The 20,783-nt window shown below is 40.0% G+C and overlaps 1 protein-coding gene across 9 annotated transcripts in view; it reads left to right on the top strand.

Annotated features, from left to right (window-relative positions):
• GRIK1 (glutamate ionotropic receptor kainate type subunit 1) overlaps positions 1 to 20,783 on the top strand; it is a 442,037-nt gene that overhangs the window by 298,124 nt on the left and 123,130 nt on the right. For all 9 annotated transcript variants that reach the window (XM_061133910.1, XM_061133912.1, XM_061133911.1 and 6 more), the window contains one exon: positions 19,745 to 19,798. In XM_061133910.1, coding sequence (XP_060989893.1) covers positions 19,745 to 19,798 — 54 coding nt within the window. The remainder of the gene's footprint in view (positions 1 to 19,744; positions 19,799 to 20,783) is intronic.

Below are 20,783 nucleotides of genomic sequence, written 5' to 3' on the forward strand. Positions count from 1 at the left end.
TGTATAACATGGCCTCTTTCCCTTCTGTATGACATTTGCACTTGCTGTTGCCGACACCTTTTTCCAAAGTCGGCCTCACCTAAGCCATTGTGATTACTCATTGGGAGATAAAGAAGAAAGAACTCATTCTTTTTTTTTTTTTTTTTTTTAATATTTATTTATTCAGCTGCAACAGGTCTTAGTTGTGACAGGCAGACTCTTTTGTTGCAGTGCACGGATTCTCTAGCCATATTATTTGGGCTCAGCAGTTGCAACGTGCAGGCTGAGTTGCTACACAACTTGTGGGATTTTAGTTTCTCCACCAGGCTTTCCAGGTGGCTCAGTGGGTAAAGGATCAGTCTGCCATACAGGAGACATGTAAGACATGGGTTTGATCCCTAGGTCGGGAAGATCCCCTTGAGGAAGAGATGGCAACCCACTCCAGTATTCTTGCCTGGAGAATCCGATGGATAAAGGAACCTGGTGAGCTACAGTCCACGGGGTCTCAAAGACTCAGACGTGACTGAAGCAACTTAGCTCACCAGGGATCGAGCTCACATCCCCCGCCTTGCAAGGCAGATCACCAGGGAAGTCCCAAAGGAAATCTTTTCTCGCTCCTTGTGACCTTGCACTCTACTTAGTTGCTTTGTAACTCTAATAAAAATCTATAATCAATGAAAGACATTGATCCATTTGTTATACGTATCCCCTACTATACTCTTCTATATAAGAGGTTAGACGCCTTCTTTGTCTCGTTCTCCCAAATCCCCAATACCAATTACATTATTTAACACACAATAAGGGCTCAATACATTTCTATTGAATGAATAAATAAAATGCATGTTCCAAGAACTGTGCTTGAGGCTCTTCATAAATAATCTTTCTTCTACCCTACTCAGTATGCTGAACTCTCAGCTCTGCCAGGCACAGTGAACAAGTCCTCTGTGCCTCAGTTTCCCCAAAAGGAAGGTTTCATTCAGCCCCAAAGTCCTGTATTATTAACCGTGATACGTTTCAGCTAATAAAATGCATTTCATGACCTGAAAATAAATGTGCCTCTTTGGAGAAGAGCAGAGTTGTTTTCAAACCCTGTAATAGGATTGAGAAAGCAAGTCACTATTTCAAGCATAGTAGCGGGAACTTAATGGTCCTCTGATAGGGAGGGAGGCGACGCAGTGGTGTTCCATCCAGCTGGGATACTGCTTTAGGGCTGGACCGATTTTCTGAGCCAGAGAGTGGCCACTGGGTGAATGAGAACATACTGTTTCTGACTCAGGAAACCTGCTCTCTTGTTAACATGAGCAAGTACATCAGAGGGGAGATGTTTTCCCCCCTACAACACTCGTGGCAATGAGCAGTAAGCTATAATTGAGCCATTAGTCTCCATAAAACATTTTAGTACCAAAATATTTTGTAAAATTATATTGCATTTTCTCCCGTCAACATTTGTGTGCTTTTGTTGCTATTTTTTTTCCTTTTGTTTCAATTAACATAAAAATGAGGCCAGGCAGAAAATGCATTTTTTTTTTTTAATGCCCAGCTTCCCTCTGCTAGGAAGTGCAATGGCAATGCTGATTAATCAAATAATTTTGTGCGTTGATTTTTTTCCTCATAGAAGCTATGCCTAACAGCTGTGACTAAGGCAAGAAAAAGTAGTTCGATGGGTATGACTTCATGTTTTAGATGGGTTTCATTTCACGTTTTCACAGGACAGAAACACCACTAGTCTTCATGTCTTAGGACAGAAGACATCAAATTAATCAGTATACACTGTGCCATGCTGAGAGGTTGCACACCTGTGTTTGGAACTTACATCCGCTAAGTCAGATCCCCAAGTCCATTATTTCTAGTCGCAGAACACATAGAATAAGTCAAAGATCAGAGAAGCTACCTTTTACTCAGCACGTATCGTGTGCCAGGCACTGTGCTAAGCAGGTTAAATTAATCATTCATTTAAGTTGTGTGAGAAAATTCTGCATACAAGAAGCTGACAGAGCTCAGAGAGTTTCATAACTTACCCAAAGTCACAGAACTAGCTAGTGGCTAGGCTGCGATTTGAAACTTGTCTCAGGATTTAAAAGGAAAAGAAAATATCCTATTCTACTGCTATTGTGTACATCAAGATGTCAAACGATTCTCCAAGTAATGGCACCTGGAACACATTTTAATTAAGCTTTCTGCTTCTTGAATGCAGTTATTTCCCTTGATTCTCAAACATCCAATCATTTCTAGTTTACACAAGGCCGCAAGAAGTGCTGTTTCTGTTGAAGCCCAGTAGTGAACATTGTAGGGATGCGGCAGAGCAAATTTTCCTTTCATCCAACACCTATTTTTCGAGCACTGATTGAAGGTGATAAAGATACAAAAGCAAAAACAATAACAAAATCCCAAATGTTTGCCACTTTAAGGCAAAAAGAGAACTTGAAACTGAATGTCACAAGAGTTTAGCTATCCAATGCCAATATACTGGTTGGAGACCACTAAGCTAATTTCTAAAGTGGTAAGGGACTGTGACTAGAGTCTTGGACTGAAAGTCATGAGTTGTAAATTCTTGTCTTCTCCTAATAGGAGAAAATAGACATCATTTATTGGGTAGACATTGTGTGTCAGAATAGGCTATGTATTGACTAAAATGATATCTTTTTACTGTCTCAAAATATCCCATGTGACACATGAGAAAAATGAGGTTACAGGGCTAGGGCTAGAATTTCAAACCGGGGTCTAAAGTGCCATTGATCTGAATTTCTTAGACCGTTTTAATGTTCTACTCTGAACGAGTCGGTTTATTCCTCTCAACCCAGTCAGCTCATCTGTAAAAAAAGGATTGTTGGATTCTGTTCTAATTGTTGCTAATCTTCCCTTCGGCTCTGAGCTTCCATGCATACAAGTGAACAAGAATCCTCTTACTAGTGTCTAGACATAAAGAACTTGCACATGGCTTTGTACTTAGTTGACTTTCAAAGAAATGGGGAAATAATTAAGCAGTTCATTCTTTTTTAAGGTTTTTTAGAGTGCTTTAGTAGTCTTTGAGATACTTAATTGTTAGTAAGTTCATTACTTTGATAAATTCTGACAATGTAATAGTTATGAATCTCAATTTATACTAACTAGATGATAATTTGTAGTATGTTATATAATTATTTTGGCAGCACATTCCTATCCTAATTATGTTTCTCTTGGGCTGATATTAAAATCTATTTACAATTCCTGAGCACATAGTTAGTTTGGGTTGTAAGGAACAGTCATAGATATGAGTGTGTTATTAAATATACACAAGAATTAATTGAGCTCTATGAATAATCAATGATTTCCTGAAGCAGTTTGCAATTTGTTTATATTCTTAGTGTACAAGATGCCCTTTTGAGAATTCTCTAAAATCTTCAACAAGTAAATTTGGGAAAGGACTTAGATTTGTTTCAATCTGAACTGAGAGGTAATAAAAATCACATACATGCATCAGAAAATGCTCAAATGCTTAATTCCAGCTATATCAAAATTTGGCTGTAATAGGCAATAAGAGAAATTATGTTTGCAATGGAATTGGAGGCAATTTAAAAGGAATCATATAAAGAGTTTGAAGACTGTATCAAAGCATGTCTTAAACCCAAGGAGAATCAATGAACCTCAGTTCAGTTCAGTTCAGTTCAGTCGCTCATTCGTGTCCAACTCTTTGCGACCCCATGAATCGCAGCACGCCAGGCCTCCCTGTCCATCACCAAATCCCGGAGTTTACCCAAACTCATGCCCATCAAGTCAGTGATGCCGTCCAGCCATCTCATCCTCTGTTGCGCCTTTCTCCTCCTGCCCCCAATCCCTCCCAGCATCAGGGTCTTTTCCAATGAGTCAACTCTTATCATGAGGTGACCAAAGTACTGGAGTTTCAGCTTCAGCATCAGTCCTTCCAATGAACACCCAGGACTGATCTCCTTTAGGATGGACTGGTTGGATCTCCTTGCAGTCCAAGGGACTCTCAAGAGTCTTCTCCAACACCACAGTTCAAAAGTATCGATTTTTAAGCACTCAGCTTTCTTCACAGTCTAACTCTCACATCCATACATGACCACTGGAAAAACCACAGCCTTGACCAGATGGACCTTTGTTGGCAAAGTTATGTCTATGCTTTTTAATATGCTATCTAGGTTGGTCATAACTTTCCTTCCAAGGAGTAAGCATCTTTTAATCTCATGGCTGCAGTCACCATCCGCAGTGATTTTGGAGCCCAAAAAAATAGAGTCAGCCACTGTTTCCACTGTCTCCCCATCTATTTCCCATGAGGTGATGGGACCAGATGCCATGATCTTAGTTTTCTGAATGTTGAGCTTTAAGCCAACTTCTTCACTCTCCTCTTTCACTTTCATCAAGAGACTTTTTAGTTCCTCTTCACTCTCTGCCATAAGGGTGGTGTCATCTGCATATCTGAGGTTATTGATATTTCTCTCGACAATCTTGATTCCAGCTTGTGCTTCTTCCAGCTCTGCGTTTCTCATGATGTACTCTGCATATAAGTTAAATAAGCAGGGTGACAATATGGCCTTGAGGTACTCCTTTTCCTATTTGGAACCAGTCTGTTGTTCTTTGTCCAGTTCTAACTGTTGCTTCCTGACCTGCATACAGGTTTCTCAAGAGGCAGGTCAGGTGGTCTGGTATTCCCATCTCTTTCAGAATTTTCCACAGTTTATTGTGATCCACACAGTCGAAGGCTTTGGTGTAGTCAATAAAGCAGAAATAGATGTTTTTCTGGAACTCTCTTGCTTTCTCGATGATCCAGCAGATATTAGCAATTTGATCTCTGGTTCCTCTGTCTTTTCTAAAACCAGCTTGAACATCTGGAAGTTCTTGGTTCACGTATTGCTGAATCCTGGCTTGGAGAATTTTGAGCATTACTTTACTAGCATGTGAGATGAGTGCAATTGTGCAGTAGTTTGAGCATTCTTTGGGATTGCCTTTCCTAGGGATTGGAATGAAAACGGACCTTTTCCAGTCCTGTGGCCACTGCTGAGTTTTCCAAATTTGCTGGCATATTGAGTGCAGCACTTTCACAGCATCATCTTTCAGGATTTGAAATAGCTCAACTGGAATTCCATCACCTCTACTAGGTTTGTTCATAGTGATGCTTTCTAAGACCCACTTGACTTCACATTCCAGGATGTCTGGCTCTAGGTCAGTGATCACACCATTGTGATTATCTGAGTCGTGAAGATCTTTTTTGTACAGTTCTTCTGTGTATTCTTGCCACCTCTTCTTAATATCGTCTGCTTCTGTTAGGTCCATACCATTTCTGTCCTTTATCGAACCCATCTTTGCCTGAAATTTTCCCTTGATGTCTCTAATTTTCTTGAAGCGATCTCTAGTCTTTTCCATTCTGTTGTTTTCCTCTATTTTTTTGCATCGATCACTGAGGAAGTCTTTCTTATCTCTCCTGGCTATTCTTTGGAACTCTGCATTCAAATGGGAATATCTTTCCTTTTCTCCTTTGCTTTTCGCTTCTCTTCTTTTCACAGCCATTTGTAAGGACTCCTCACACAATCATCTTGCTTTTTTGCATTTCTTTTCCGTGGGGATGGTCTTGATCCCTGTCTCCTATACAATGTCACGAACTTCTGTCCATAGTTCATCAGGCAGTCTGTCTATCAGATCTAGGTCCTTAAATCTATTTCTCACTTCCACTGTATAGTCATAAGGGATTTGATTTAGGTCATACCTGAATGGTCTAGTAGTTTTCCCTACTTTCTTCAGTTTAAGTCTGAATTTGGCAATAAGGAGTTCATGATCTGAGCCACAGTCAGCTCCCAGTCTTGTTTATGCTGACTGTATAGACTTCTCCATCTTTGGCTGCAAAGGATATAATCAATGTGATTTCTGTGTTGACAGTCTGATGATGTTCATGTATAGAGTCTTCTCTTGTGTTGTTGGAAGAGGGTGTTTGCTATGACCACTGTATTCTCTTGGCAAAACTCTATTAGCCTTTGCCCTGCTTCATTCTGTACTCCAAGGCCAAATTTGCCTGTTACTCCAGGTGTTTCTTCACTTCCTACTTTTGCATTCCAGTCCCCTATAATGAAAAGAACATCTTTTTTGGGTGTTAATTCTAAAATGTCTTGTAGGTCTTCATAGAACCATTCAACTTCAGCTTCTTCAGCGTTACTGGTTGGGGCATAGGCTTGGATTACCGTGATATTGAATGGTTTGCCTTGGAAATGAACAGAGATCATTCTGTCATTTTTGAGATTGCATCCAAGTACTGCATTTCAGACTCTTTTGTTGACCATGATGGCTACTCCATTTCTTCTAAGGGATTCCTGCCCACAGTAGTAGATATAATGGTCACAGGACCACAATCGTGTCTAACTCAATGAATCTAAGCCATGCCTTGTGGGGCCACCCAAGACGGTCAGGCCATGGTGGAGAGGTCTGACAGAATGTGGTCCACTGGAGAAGGGAATGGCAAACCACTCAGTATTCTTGCCTTGAGAACCCCATGAACAGTATGAGAAGGCAAAATGATAGGATACTTAAAGAGGAACTCCCCAGGTTGGTAGGTGCCCAATATGCTACTGGAGATCAGAGGAGATATAACTCCAGAAAGAATGAAGGGATGGAGTCAAAGCAAAAACAATACCCAGTTATGGATGTGACTGGTGATAGAAGCAAGGTCCAATGCTGTAAGAGCAATATTGCATAGGAACCTGGAATGTTAGGTCCATGAATCAAGGCAAATTGGAAGTGGTCAAACAGGAGATGGCAAGAGTGAATGTTGACATTCTAGGAATCAGTGAACTAAAATGGACTGGAATGGGTGAATTTAACTCAGGTGACCATTATATCTACTAATGTGGGCAGGAATCCCTTAGAAGAAATGGAGTAGCCATCATGGTCAACAAATGAACCTCAGCTCTATTTAAAATTTTAAGGAAGTTTGTGTCCCTCAGCATGCCTTTCTCAGAGGAAAGGATCCATAGCTTCTATCAGATTCCGTAAAGAGGCCTGAGTACTGAAGTAGGTTAGAAATCACTTTGTTATGTTAACCACATCTGCTTTTTCAACCGTTCATAAATGCAAAGTGAAAGTGAAGTCGCTCAGTCGTGTCTGACTGTTTGTGACCCCATGGACTGTAGCCTACCAGGCTCCTCCATCCATGGAATTTTCCAAGCAAGAGTACTGGAGTGGATTGCCATTTCCTTCTCCAGAGGATCTTCCTGACCTAGGGATCAAACCCAGGTCTCCCACGTTGCAGGCAGATGCTTTACCATCTGAGCCACCAGGGAAGCTGCCAGAATCATAAATACAAAATTCAAAATCATAAAGGCAAGATTCTACCAAAAAGATCCCTCCATGCTACTTTCCCCATGACTGTTAGTCATGTTTTTTGTTTTTGTTTTTTTTTTTTTTTTTTTGTCTTAAGGGTGATCCTGTAAGATGTAAATGTCACCATTTACTCAGCTAACACATATTGTATGTTTTCAATGTGCTGAAGTCTGTGCTGGGGTCAAGGGGGAGAATAAAATACTTGAGATTGACACATATACACTACTGATACTACGTATAAAATAGACAGATAATGAGAACCTACTGTAAGCTCACTTAGTGACTGAACAACAAGAGAAACTAATACAACATTGTAAAGCAACTATGCTCCAATAAAATTCATTAAAAAAGGAGAGGATTAGATCGCTGAGAAATAATATATATATTATATACTGCATATTATATATATATCAGGTATACACCTGACATCAACACAGCATTGCAAATCAACTATACTTCAATTAAAAATGAATTTTAAAAAATGGAAAATTCCGGTGTATCAGATGAGGTTGTTTAGTAGAGGACTTAGTGACTTGCTATTTGCTTTATCTGTAAAATGGGAATGTCGCAGCATGTAACTCATGTTGTTTTGAGAACAGTTAAATGTGACAATGCCTTAAAGGCATTAAGTGGCTCATCACTGACACATGAAATATTGCACATGTTACAGATAATCATCATCAGTATTATCAGGGGTAGGGTATCTAGACAAAACTACAAGAGTATACAGTGCTTCCCAGTCCTAATTCTAGCCCTGTCGCCTCCCCCACCATATCACAGTAGTGGGTCCCAAACCTTCCTTCAGCCCGAATGACTGTTTGGTGATCTCATGAAGATCCCATCTGATGTCATTCAATCTCCATGCCAAACTTAACAGATTACATCTTAACAGATTACATCTACCAACAGGTTGGTAACAGAAACATTACCAACCTGTTTCTCCTCTGGTCCCTGTCTTGGTGGCTAGAAATACCATTCAATTACTCAAGCCAGAAACCTGGGAATCTCCTTGACTCTCCCTCACCTTTCCAACTTATTAGTTACTGAATGCTGAAGATTCTGCCTTCTAAATATGTTCCATATTCTACCTCCTTTTCTCCATCACTTTCATCATCTTCCTCCTGTACTAGAACAATTGATCCCTTGGTCACAAGTCCCCTCCCTCTCTTTTACTCCATCCAGCCTCCTTGTAGCCTTAAAAAATGTTCATTTTAGATAAAATATCTGATCTTATCCCTCTCATGTTTGAAATTCCAGAGTACTCTCTCCCACCCCCTTACTGACTTAAGCACAAAGGCCACATTGTTTAGCATGTCTTGCAAAGTCCCCCACACCTTGTGTACATTACCATAATAACAAGTACACAAGAGATCAAACCAGTCAATACTAAAGGAGATCAACCCTGATTATTCATTGGAAGGACTGATGCTGAAGCTGAAGCTCCAATACTTTGGCCACCTGATGTGACGAGCTGACTCTTTGGAAAAGACCCTGATGCTGGGAAAGATTGAAGGCAGGAGAAAGGGACGACAGACGATGAGGTGGTTGGATGGCATCACTGACTCAATGGACATGAGTTTGAGCAAGCTCCGGGAGATGATGAAGGATAGGGGAGCCTGAGTGCTGCAGTCCATGAGGTCACAAAGAGTCAGACATGACTTAGCGACTGAACAACAACAACGCAAAAATATTATTGTATGTATTACTCAGTTTTAACAATTTCATTACTATCCCTTTTACAAACTCCCCTTTCTTGATGAAGGCTGATTACATTAAAGAGATTAAAGTTCCTGATAGATTGCTAAAGGGATTTAAAATTAGGATCAAATTAATTCTAATGTGTAAAGAGATGTTGGGGTAGAAGAGCCATGTAGGTCTGAATTCCTGAGCGTAGGAGGAAAAGTTAGTAAGGCTCCTCAGAGTACCTGCAGCATCACCCATGGTACAACCTTTTAGAGTGGAGTGCAGCTCTTTGAACAAGGGTCAGTGGGCAACTTATTGAGCTTTCTTGGCTTGATGGATTCATTCCTTAAGACAAAGATCCTATTCCTGTCCTTCTACTTTGCTCTCCCCAAGGACTGTAGGCTTTTATTTGGGTTCTAGAAGTCCAGAAAGACTTTGTACAAATCACTGATTTTGTTCCCACATTGACCTCCTATTATAAATAGAGCATAAAGAGTTCAGGATTGAAATCATACTTGAGTTCAAATACTATAACCATGATCTGTCCTTCAAATCTGTAAATTGAGGATAACACTTCCTCCCCAGTAGCAGATAAAGAATGTGTTATGGCAGTGGACATGTGAAATGAAATAAAGTGAAAGTATTGGTTGCTCTGTCATGTCCGACTCTTTGCGACCCCATGGACTGTAGCCCTCCAGGCTCCTCTATCTGTGGAATCCTCCAGGCAATGATGCTGGAGTGGGTAAGCCGTTCCCTTCTCCAGGAAATCTTCCTGACCCAAGGATCAAACCTGGGTCTCCTGCACTGCAGGCAGATTCTTTACCGTCTGAACCACCAGCGAAGCCCTATCAAATAGTAGGTTTGATCATTATTGTTACAACTTTAAAATATGCTTGGTTGATATAAATGAGTGATTCTCAGCTCTGGCTATATGTAAGTATCACCTGGAGAGTATCAGTATCACAGATATTAATGCCTAGACCATACCTTAGACCAAATAAATAAGAATATTTAGTGATGGGGTACAGGCATTGGTGTTTTCTACAAAGTTCTTTGGAGAGTCTAGTGCACTGAAAAACACTGATATAAATAATTATTTTCTAAGTCTGATAGCTATTAGACAAATTTACAAAATAAAGTCATCCAAAAAGCCAAAAAGGCAGAGAAACAGGACACAGATCATAACTTTTGTATGCTACAAAGATATCATGAGACCAAGAAGATCATCATTTAGTGATTTCATGACTATTTCTCCCTCAAAATGTTACCCTCAGGCAAATTTGAGGTATAGTTTTTATTACCACCATTAAGAAAGAAACTTATTGTGAAAAGATTGCAATGTATGCAGCATATTCTTTGTTAATTTTCCAGCTTCTAGATTCATTCAGCTCTTTTTTAAAAAAATGGAATATAACTGCTTTACAGTGTTGTTAGTTTCTGCTATATGATGAAGTGAATCAGCTGCATGTTCTTTGCTATTAAAACTTTTTCTTCTGCTCTGGTCCTCTTACACATCAGATTTCCACCAACTTCCCCCAAATGTTGCAAAGAGTTTATCCTAACCAACATCCTCTAAAAGTTTTACTCTTTCCTATTCGCCAGGTTGCCTATTTCATTTTGGCAGGGGGAATCTTTTTTTTTTTCCCCCTGCTCCTGTTGTCAGCAACATATACCCCTTAAATTACATAATCTTTTTTTTCTGCACATGGATGATGCCATGTGGCTCTTCAAGTAGGATTACCTCCTGAAGCTAAACTAAACCCCATGGTCTCCAATTCACTTATTAATATCTATTAGTATCAGCTTCCTTTCTTCTTCTGAGCATACCTCTGGAAAGGGAAGCTTATATAGTACTTAAGACTGAAAGACATTCCCAAATAGTACAAGTATTCCATTCACCAACACTTGGTGGAATATCTTTGACTTTCTTTGTTTTCACTTGGAGGCAGGGGGGAAGTGGCCTGGATTTATAAATTGCATGGCACGATCTCCCAGTGGAAGGAAACCCTCGAGGCTCTCTGTGGTTAGCTTGTGTCTATGTACATGCATGTGGTTAGAATATGAATGTGAGTGGAGGGGCACAGAGAAATTCAGAAAGTTTTCAACTTCAAACAAGTCATTTTTCCTTTTAATACATGCTGTTGATATCAATACACCAAAATTGTGCAATCTCATAGGCCATAAAGATGAACAAATGAGGTATGTTGATTTCCTGTTGCTGTGCTAGCAACAAATGATCACAAATGAAGTGGCTTAAAACAAGGCAAATTTATTCTCTGACAGTTCTGGATGTCAGATGTCTAAAATCTAGGTGTTGACAGGGCTATATCCCTTTTGAAGGATTTGGGAAAAATCTAATTCCCTGCCTTTTCCAGTTCTAGACATTGTCTCCATCTCTTGGCTTGTGGTCCCACATCACATTGCCTTGTATTCCCTCTGTTTCCATCTTCCCATCACTTCTCTGCCTTCTGAACATCAGCTTCCCTATATAAGAACCCTTGTGACTACACTGGGCCCATCTGAATAAACCAGGGTTGTCGTTGTTGTTTAGTCGCTAAGTCCTGTCCTGCTCTTTGCAACCCCGTGGACTACCAAGTGCCAGGCTTTCCTGTCCTTCACTTTCTCCCAGTGTTTGCTCAAACTCATGTCCATTGAGTCGGTGATGCCATCCAGCCATCTCATCCTCTGTCATCCCCTTCTCCTCCCACCTTCAATCTTTCTCAGCATCAGGATCTTTTCCAATGAGTTAGCTCTTCGCATCAGGTGGCCAAAGTATTGGAGCTTCAGCTGAAGGGATTGAACCCTGATCTCCCACATTTCAGGCAGATTCTTTACCATCAGAACCACAAGGGAAGCCCTAACCCAGAGTATCTCCCATAAATTAAGATCTTTAATCATATCCTCAAAGTTCTTTTGTCATGTAAAGTAACACATTAACAGATTCTGGAAACTAGGATGTGATCATGTGTAACGAGCCATTATCCAGCCTACTCTTTAAGGAGAAGGCAGGGTTTTCAGGGATCCAGTGCTATTTTTCTTACATTCCTCTGTTCCCTTTGTGGATATGTCATAGTCAGTTAGTGTTATATGAATGTTAGTCTCTCATTCATGTTTGACTCTTTGCAACCCCATGGACCACCAGGTTTCTCTGTCCACAGGATTTACCAGGCAAGAATACTAGAGTGGGTTGCTATTTCCTTATCCAGGCAATATTCCCAACCCAAGGATCGAACTCAGGCCTCTTGCATTGCAGGCAGATTCTCTACCATCTGAGCCACCAGGGAAGCATTAATATGAGTGTCTTTTCCTTTTTGTATCAATAAAAACTGATCTAAGGCCCTACTTATACCTAGCTTGTTCTACTGATGACCAATGTTAAAAATTGTGTTATCCAAGGTGCATTCTGCTCAGAGGATAGTGTAATTGCAGCCAGAAGTACTATAGTTGGCAGTGAGAAAGAGCTACACCCTAGAGATCAAGCCTTCTTCTCAAAATCACTTCTCTGAGGCTTGATATTCAACTGTTTCCTGAAGATTATTCCTATGCTGAAATAACTTATTTCTATCTTGGGGTAAAGCAATTATTTTAGCCACATCATATGTCACACATGTGGAAGCTGTTCATTTGAAATTATTGACTAGAAACCATGTCTGATGGTTTAGAATTTATCCTGATATTGAGAAGGTTATAAAAGGAGCAATACAGTTTAGATTAGTCAATATAAACTTCAAAGACACCTATTTTTCAATGAAAAGATGCAGTAACAAAAACCCTTATAAATATTACAAGAATCCCTCAAAATTGCTGAGGAGCACTTCAGGTTCCATTTTAAGGTTCTGCTAGTATGGTAGCAACATTATGCCAATTATCTGTGACATATGAATTGCTTTTAGCAATGAATGCTGAGAGTTTGTGAGTTTCTGTCTTCATATCTCTGCATTGCCTTCTGGAAAATAATTCAGTTGAAATGCAACATAGGCATCTTAAGATAAACAGAACACATTATGGAAAGACTTTTACCTAGAGACTTTCTAAGTGTCTTATAGACCAAGTCTCTCACCAATCACAAGAATTTGACCCTTAAACTATCTTCACCTAGACTTGAATGAAGGCTGTCAAGACAATCTAAAATATGGCCTTTGTGATGCTCAGGCTGTATGTGATAACATTTACTGATCTAAATCCAAGAGGTAGTCTTTTCGAAGAACAATAGAGCTAGATCAGTAAGAGTCAGTGCTATTGTGAACAAAGCCATGAGGTTCAATTGTAAAAACTCCAGAGAGCAGCTGGGCCAGGGTGGTGCCATCATAGTTATTGGACAAGAACTATTAAGAAAAGCTATGACCAACCTAGATAGCATATTAAAAAGCAGAGACATTACTTTGCCAACAAAGGTCCATCTAGTCAAAGCTATGGTTTTTCCAGTAGTCATGTATGGATGTGAGAGTTGGACTATAAAGAAAGCTGAGTGCCAAAGAATTGCTGCTTTTGAACTGTGGTGTTGGAGAAGACTCTTGAGAGTCCTTTGGACTGCAAGAAGATCCAACCAGTCCATCCTAAAGGAAATCAATCCTGAATATTCATTGGAAGAACTGATGCTGAAGCTGAAACTCCAATACTTTGGCCACCTGATGCGAAGAACTGACTCATTGGAAAAGAACCTGATGCTGGGAAAGATTGAAGGTGGGAGGAGAAGGGGACGACAGAGGATGAGATGGCTGGATGGCATCACCAACTCAATGGACATGAGTTTGAGTAAACTCTGGGAGTTGGTGATGGACAGGGAGGCCTGGCGTGCTGCAGTCCATGGGTCGAAAAGAGTCAGACAAGACTGAGCGACTGAACTGAACTGAACTGATATTTCAGAGTATCTTAATAACAGGGGTCATTAGAATTTTTCTTCCAAGAGTCAACTGGCAATGGGTTTTGTTCTGCCTCTTAATAATTCATTTTAACTACAAAAAAAGAAAACTATAATTATTTTCTAACCACTGAAGCAATAGAATAGTCTTGTGGCATATCTGTAGTAGCCTGATACAGAGAAAGCCTTCATGTAGGTGTCAGTCACCCTTCCCATCACTGGTTTAAGGAATGTGTTATCTAGATAGGATGGAATGTCATACGTATGCAGACTATGTAGGACTTTTAATATTTTTCTATTGTTCTCTGTATTAGCCAGGGTTCTCCAGAGAAACAGAATCAATAGGAAATGTACATGAAGAAATTTATTATGAGGAATTGGTTCATATAACTATGGAGACGGAAGTGAAGTGAAGTGAAAGTTGCTTAGTCCTGTCCGACTCTTTGCAATCCTGTTGCAGGGAAGGGTGCCCCTTCCAGAGCCTGAAACTGGGCTCTTGTTTAACGCTCATAAATGAATTGTCCAAGGAGACACATGTGCTGACAAAGCAAGAGATTTTATTGGGAAAGGGCACCCAGGTGGAGAGCAGGAGGGTGAGGGAACCCAGGAGAACACCTCTGCCACATGGCTCACAGTCTTGGGTTTTATGGTGATGGGATTAGTTTCCCGGTTGTCTTTAGCCAATCATTCTGACTCAGAGTCCTTCCTGGTGGTGCACGCCTTGTTCAGCCAAGATGGATGCTAGAGAGAAGGATTCTGGGAGGTGGTCGGACATGTGGTGTCTCCTTTGGACCTTTCCTGAACTCTTCTGGTTGGTGGTGGCTTATTAGTTCTGTGTTCCTTACCAGGACCTCCTGTCATAAAACAACTCATGAAATGGTCACTATGGTGTCTGGCTAGGGTAGGCGGTTTCAGTCAGTGTGCTTCCCCTAAACAAACCCACAGACTATAGAGTCTGTGGAATTCTCCAGGTCAGGATACTGGAGTGGGTAGTCTTTCCTTTCTCCAGGAGATCTTCCCAACCCAGGGATCGAACCTAGGTCTCCCGCATTGCAGGTGGATTCTTTACCAGTTGAGCCATAGAGACAGAGAAGGCTCATAATCCACCATCTACAAGCTAGAGACCCAGGAAAGCTGTGGGGTGATTACAGGCTGAAACTGTAGGCCTGAAAACCAGAAGAGTTCAATGGTGAAAATCTCAGCCCTAGGCCTGGAGAAAGCCAGTGTCCCTGCACAGGCAGTCAGGTAAGAAGGAAAAAGGGTGAATTCCTTCTTCCTCTGCCTTTTTGTTCTAATCAAGCTCTTAGGGGATTGGATGATGCCTACCACACTGGGGAGGATCATCTGCTTTATCAAAAGCTTATTTATCTGGAAACATCCTCAAAGATACATCCAGAAATAATGTTTAATCTGGGCACCCCTTGGCCCAATCAAGTTGACACAACTTGAACTGTCACCATCTATGAAAACCTTTGAGTTCTTATAACTGATTCTGTATAGACATAGAGTATGATTAACTATGAATAGTATTTTGCTGGAGACCTTTTTTGTTACCCAGCCCAGTTACATCAGATCTGAATAGTTCATCTTTCTTTATGGAAAAAGAAAATTATTAAGCTTATCTCAACCATGATTATTTATGTTATATCTTTATTACACAAAGAATCAAAGTAGCCTAGAAAAATAATTTGAAACAAAGTCATAAATATTTTTTAAGAAAGGAGAGGAGTTGGCATCAAGGGGAAAATTAGATAAGAAAACCATAAATCTGAATGACATCAGTACATAGAATATATATCCTTTTTCCTGATTAGTTGCTAATGGAGGACCCACAATTTTGACCCTAAAGTCCCTAATAATCAAAACACACACATGACATATTCTGCAGTATTCATGAAACAGAAAATTGTATTTATTCAGAAAAAAAAAAAAAAAAACAACTCAGTTTGCCTGGCACTGATAACCATGTTAGTCACCTAACATGTTAGTCAGGGTGAGTGAGATCTCTGTCAGGATGAAGAGGGTGACATATATCAATCACTTTCCTTCTTCCTTGACCAAAACCAGCACATGACCACACCCAAGCTCAAGGACCAAAGAAATATAATCCTATCATGTGCCTTTCAATTTGGAAAATTGGCAGTGGTTTTAATGAAGTCTACACTGTGGGTCTGCAAAATCAAGAAGACTAATAGGTACTGGATAAATCCCTACTATAGATATACAATGGTATTGAAAGAGCTAGATTTTTACCATCTACCAATCTACATTAATAATATGATCTCAAGGATTTATTTAATAAAAATAATTCTGTTAGGAAACAACCATTATTAAAATATTGGTGGAAGCAATTAAGGGGGATGTGGCATCAATATAAATAGTATTGACAGCCATATTTATCACTTATTAGTGTGTGTGATGTGATGTGCTTTGCAACATTAAAAATAATTTTAGTAGAGCCAAAAACAGTCCCTGGCAATACTGTCTTGATAAAGTATACACTGCCTAAGTCAGCACCTCCTGGTCAATTCAGCAAAGCACAGTAACAAAATTTAAAGTATTATTTGTTAGGAAAAAGTCAGCTTTGCAAAGAGCCATTTAAAAATCCCCATATCATGATTACACTCTTTATTTAAAAAACTGACTTTTATCTTGATGTGACATTTTCATAATCCCTTAATGACTTTTAGTTGAAATACCAATGTTGACACAGAAAGAAAATCATTATATGAATGCTACAAAATGCAGTGTATACAACTATTAGACAACAGAGCAGCCAGTCCTAATCAGTCTACAAATCATTATAAGCACAATTGTTTAAAAAACATCACCTTTGGTGAAATTGACTTTTTGTTGTTGTTGTTCAGTCACTAAGTCATGTCTAACTCTTTGCAACCCCATGGACTACAGCACACCAGGTTTCCCTATCCTTCTCTATCTCCTGGAGTTTACTTAAATTTGTATCTACTGAGTCAGTGATGCTATATAACCATCTAATCCTCTGCCGCCCTCTTCTACTTTTGCTTTCAATCATTCCCAGCATCAGGGTCTTTTCCAATGAGTTGATATTAGTTTTATTTCAATCTAAAAGTTTCTCATTAACCCAAGTCCTAGAGAGTCCATGAGGTTGAGAGCTCAATGATCCATGACTATATTTGCTTCTTAATTTTCATTCTAGGATGCACTGACCTAGGCTCTAGGTAGGAAAGTCAAGAATGGGGATTTTTGTGGAATATCAAATAAAAAGTGTATGTGGAAGACCCAAGGTCAGAACCAACAAAAGCAGGTTCATTAGCTGTTTATTCACTGCATCTGCATAACTCTTTTCTAACATTAAATAAGAGACATTTTAGATGAGTATTTGCCTCCAGGAATTACAAATAATAATAATTAGTTGAATGTTTGCTTTAAGAAAAAAAAATCTGTGCTCTCAATTGGTGGTCAAATGCCTCCATAATAAAGTTTAAAAAGAAAAATCCGCCCATATAAAAGGCTGAAAATTCAGGTGCCTTGGTGTTTTTTTTCAGTTCCAGAAATAATATTTTAAACCTCAGTGTCCAGGTCTGTATCTTGACATAAAACTTGCCAGTTCCCTTTCAAGAGATAATCTCAGCTGCAATTACACTAACGACCAAAATGAAAAATTGAATTCTGAGTGACCCCAGCAGGTTAGCTCTTTATTCTCCAATGATATAAGAGATCAGCTCACAAGACCTCACCATGCATGCCTTTAAGTATTATTGATGGCCCTAAAGCAATTCACCCTGTTAAAAATCCTTTTGTGCCCCTGGTCTTGTTATCACCATAGGAGTGACTTGCATACTGTGGGCTTATGATTCATAGGGAGAGTTTCCTCTCATTTGTCTTACCTTCATGACATTACAATTTCACTAAATATTCCTCTTGTTTCCGTGTTAGCAGTGAAAGCACAGGAAGTGTCAGATCTGTGTGCATCTTATGTGCTGTCTCCAAATGCTCCCTCCCCTTGGATGTAAAATCATTCTAGTTTGCATATCTTAGGCACCTTCCAAAAGCTCTGATAACTTGTATTGCTTTTCTGAAGACCTTTTCAATCCACTCTTCATAAACTGAAGTTATGAAAGCCCTTGTTCCATGATGCAAATGGACATGTTTTCCATAGAGCAGTGATTCCCAACCATTGTTGTGAAATACAGAAACTCCACTCTTAGAAATTCTAATTCAAGAGGTCTCTGGGATGGAGTCTAAGAATATCTGATTTTAAAGCTTCCAGAGGGGATTCTCATTTGAATCCAGAATTTATGAGTGATGGGGATAACTGTCTTGAAAGTCTCTACCACTGAGCCACCAGGGAAACCTAAGAAAGTGATACTCTTGATTTAAAAGATTAATGACAATCCTACCTCCAAATCCTACCTACCTTCTTCTCAGTTCAGTTCAGTTCAGTTGCTCAGTCGTGTCCGACTCTTTGCGACCCCATGGACTGCAGCACACGAGGCCTCCCTGTGCATCACCAACTCCCAGAGTTTACCCAAATTCATGTCCACTGAGTTGGTGATGCCATCCAACCATCTCATTCTCTGTCGTCCCCTTCTCCTCCTGCCTTCAATCTTTCCCAGCATCAGGTTCTTTTCCAATGAGTCAGCTCGTCACATCAGGTGGCCAAAGTATTGGAGTTTCAGCTTCAACATCAGTCCTCCCAATGAACACCCAGGACTGATCTCCTTTAGGATGGACTGGTTGGATCTCCTTGCAGTCCAAGGGACTCTCAAGAGTCTTCTCCAACACCACAGTTCAAAAGCATCAATTCTTCAGCACTTAGCTTTCTTTATAGTCCAACTCTCACATCCATACATGACCACTGGAAAAACCATAGCCTTAACTAGATGGACCTTTGTTGACAAAGTAATGTCTCTGCTTTTTAATATGCTGTCTAGGTTGGTCATAGTTTTTCTTCCAAGGAGCAAGTGTCTTTTAATTTCATGGCTGCAATCACCATCTACAGTGATTTTGGAGCCCCCCAAAATAAAGTCAGCCACTGTTTCCACTGTTTCCCCATCTATTTCCCATGAAGTGATGGGACCAGATGCCATGATCTCAGTTTTCTGAATGTTGAGCTTTAAGCCAACTTTGTCACTCTCCTCTTTCATTTTCATCTCAGTGGACACCATTTCCAGGAATCCAAGAGAAAGACCACAGTCTAAGAAACTACCTCTATTTAGAATCTTTGTCTTTTCTGTTTACCTCTTTTTTTCTCCTCCCCACCAAACAAAAACCATACACACAGAATGTTGCAACTGCCAGGATCCCAGTTAGGTAACAGAATCAGACTTAAGAGGCAGTGAGAAGAAGTACAAAAATAGTTCCATCTTTCTATTTATAAACAACCCTCTTTCCCCCTATTCATAAGATGGGATAAGATGGGAAAAGGTAGAAAGGAGAGTTTCAGCGATATGAATATGTATAGATTTTCATTTAAATACATCTACATATCAGTATTGCCAATTCAACATTTAATGAGTTTTACTCTGAGGCATTATGATAAGTGCTAAAGCTAAGAAGATCAATAAAATATATACCTCAGCATGGGATTACTCAGAAACCCAAGCGTAGAAAAGGTAAGTCTCTGAGCCATTATGGACAGCTCCAGATATAAAATACGTTGATCATGAACTACTTTTCAATTTGATCAGCCGACCAATTTCTCCCATGAAGGTCAAGCATAACGTGATGAAAACACATAGGGTGGAGGTCAGTGGCCTGGATCCTAGCTCAACGTTAATCACTGCTTTGCCTCAGGTTTCTCTCTACTGAGTCTCTGGATTTCCAAAGCTCCTTCCTATTCTACATCTTCAGGCTACTGCAGTCAACCTACTAATCATCTATTTCTTCTTCTAATTCTGTTTCTGATTCTTTTCCCTTATTTCTCTTTGGCAGATCCTGTTCATGGGCATGATGACTGAATACTATCATTACTTTTTCACAACCCTGGTAAGCATATCTGATGGAAATGTATTTTACACTATCAAACAAATCTTTGCTTATTTTAAAGTCAGCCCTGGTGTCAAAGGCAGGATATTGTCATGGAGGTTTGTTTAATTTTCCTAAGAATCCTCTAAATCTAGAAACGGTAAACAACAAGTATCTTCCTTCGTTCGTTCCTTCCTTCCTTCCTTCCTTCCTTCCTTCCTTCCTTTCCTTCTTTCTTTCTTCCTTTCTTTCCTTCCTCCCTCCCTCCCTTCTTTCTTTTCTTAACTAGCATCAATGCATGTGCATCCAGAAAGGAATTAAAATAAAGCTTCCATTAAATAGAAGCTGCCAAAATACAAACTATTAATAAAGAAGAGTCATCTATATTTTCTACATGTACTAGAGGGCACATTAAAGTGTATCTTGGCATGCTGTCTCATGTGATTTCCCCACCTGTGTCCAGGGGACAGCTGGTTTAGCCAGGGGTCACCTGTCAGGTGTTTGGAAGACTATCAAGATAAGGAACTTGGTAGAGGCTTTCCACATTGAACATTCTTCATCATAAGAAAAACTATGGCTCTAAGCCTGAGACATTCAAAAGAAGCTATACAATCTGAACTTTTGAGAGATTATCAGGTCGAGGAAGAATGGTTGAAGCATTTAACACATCAGAATGATGTGCTAGCTCTCAGCCACACACACAATACACCACTCCCAGCACACACACTCCATTCTCTTACATGAGAAGAAGACACGTGGTCAACCTCCATTTCTAATCTGTAAAAGTGTGTCAGCTAAAGTCTGCCCAGATTTGCGAGATTCAACAAGAGTATCATTTTCCCAAAGGAATCTGGCAAAGCAGGCTGGTGCATTAGGGAAATCAAAGCCTTTGGAACAAGGACCAGACAGGTCTCGGGCACCTACTTCTGGAAGCAGTAAACTCCATTCCTGAGGGCAGGGAGGGCTACAGAGGATATCACAAGACAGATGCTTTGGGGCAGCTGTT

The sequence above is a fragment of the Dama dama genome, chromosome 31 (genome assembly GCF_033118175.1).
Source record: "Dama dama isolate Ldn47 chromosome 31, ASM3311817v1, whole genome shotgun sequence".
Taxonomy (NCBI): Eukaryota; Metazoa; Chordata; class Mammalia; order Artiodactyla; family Cervidae; genus Dama; species Dama dama.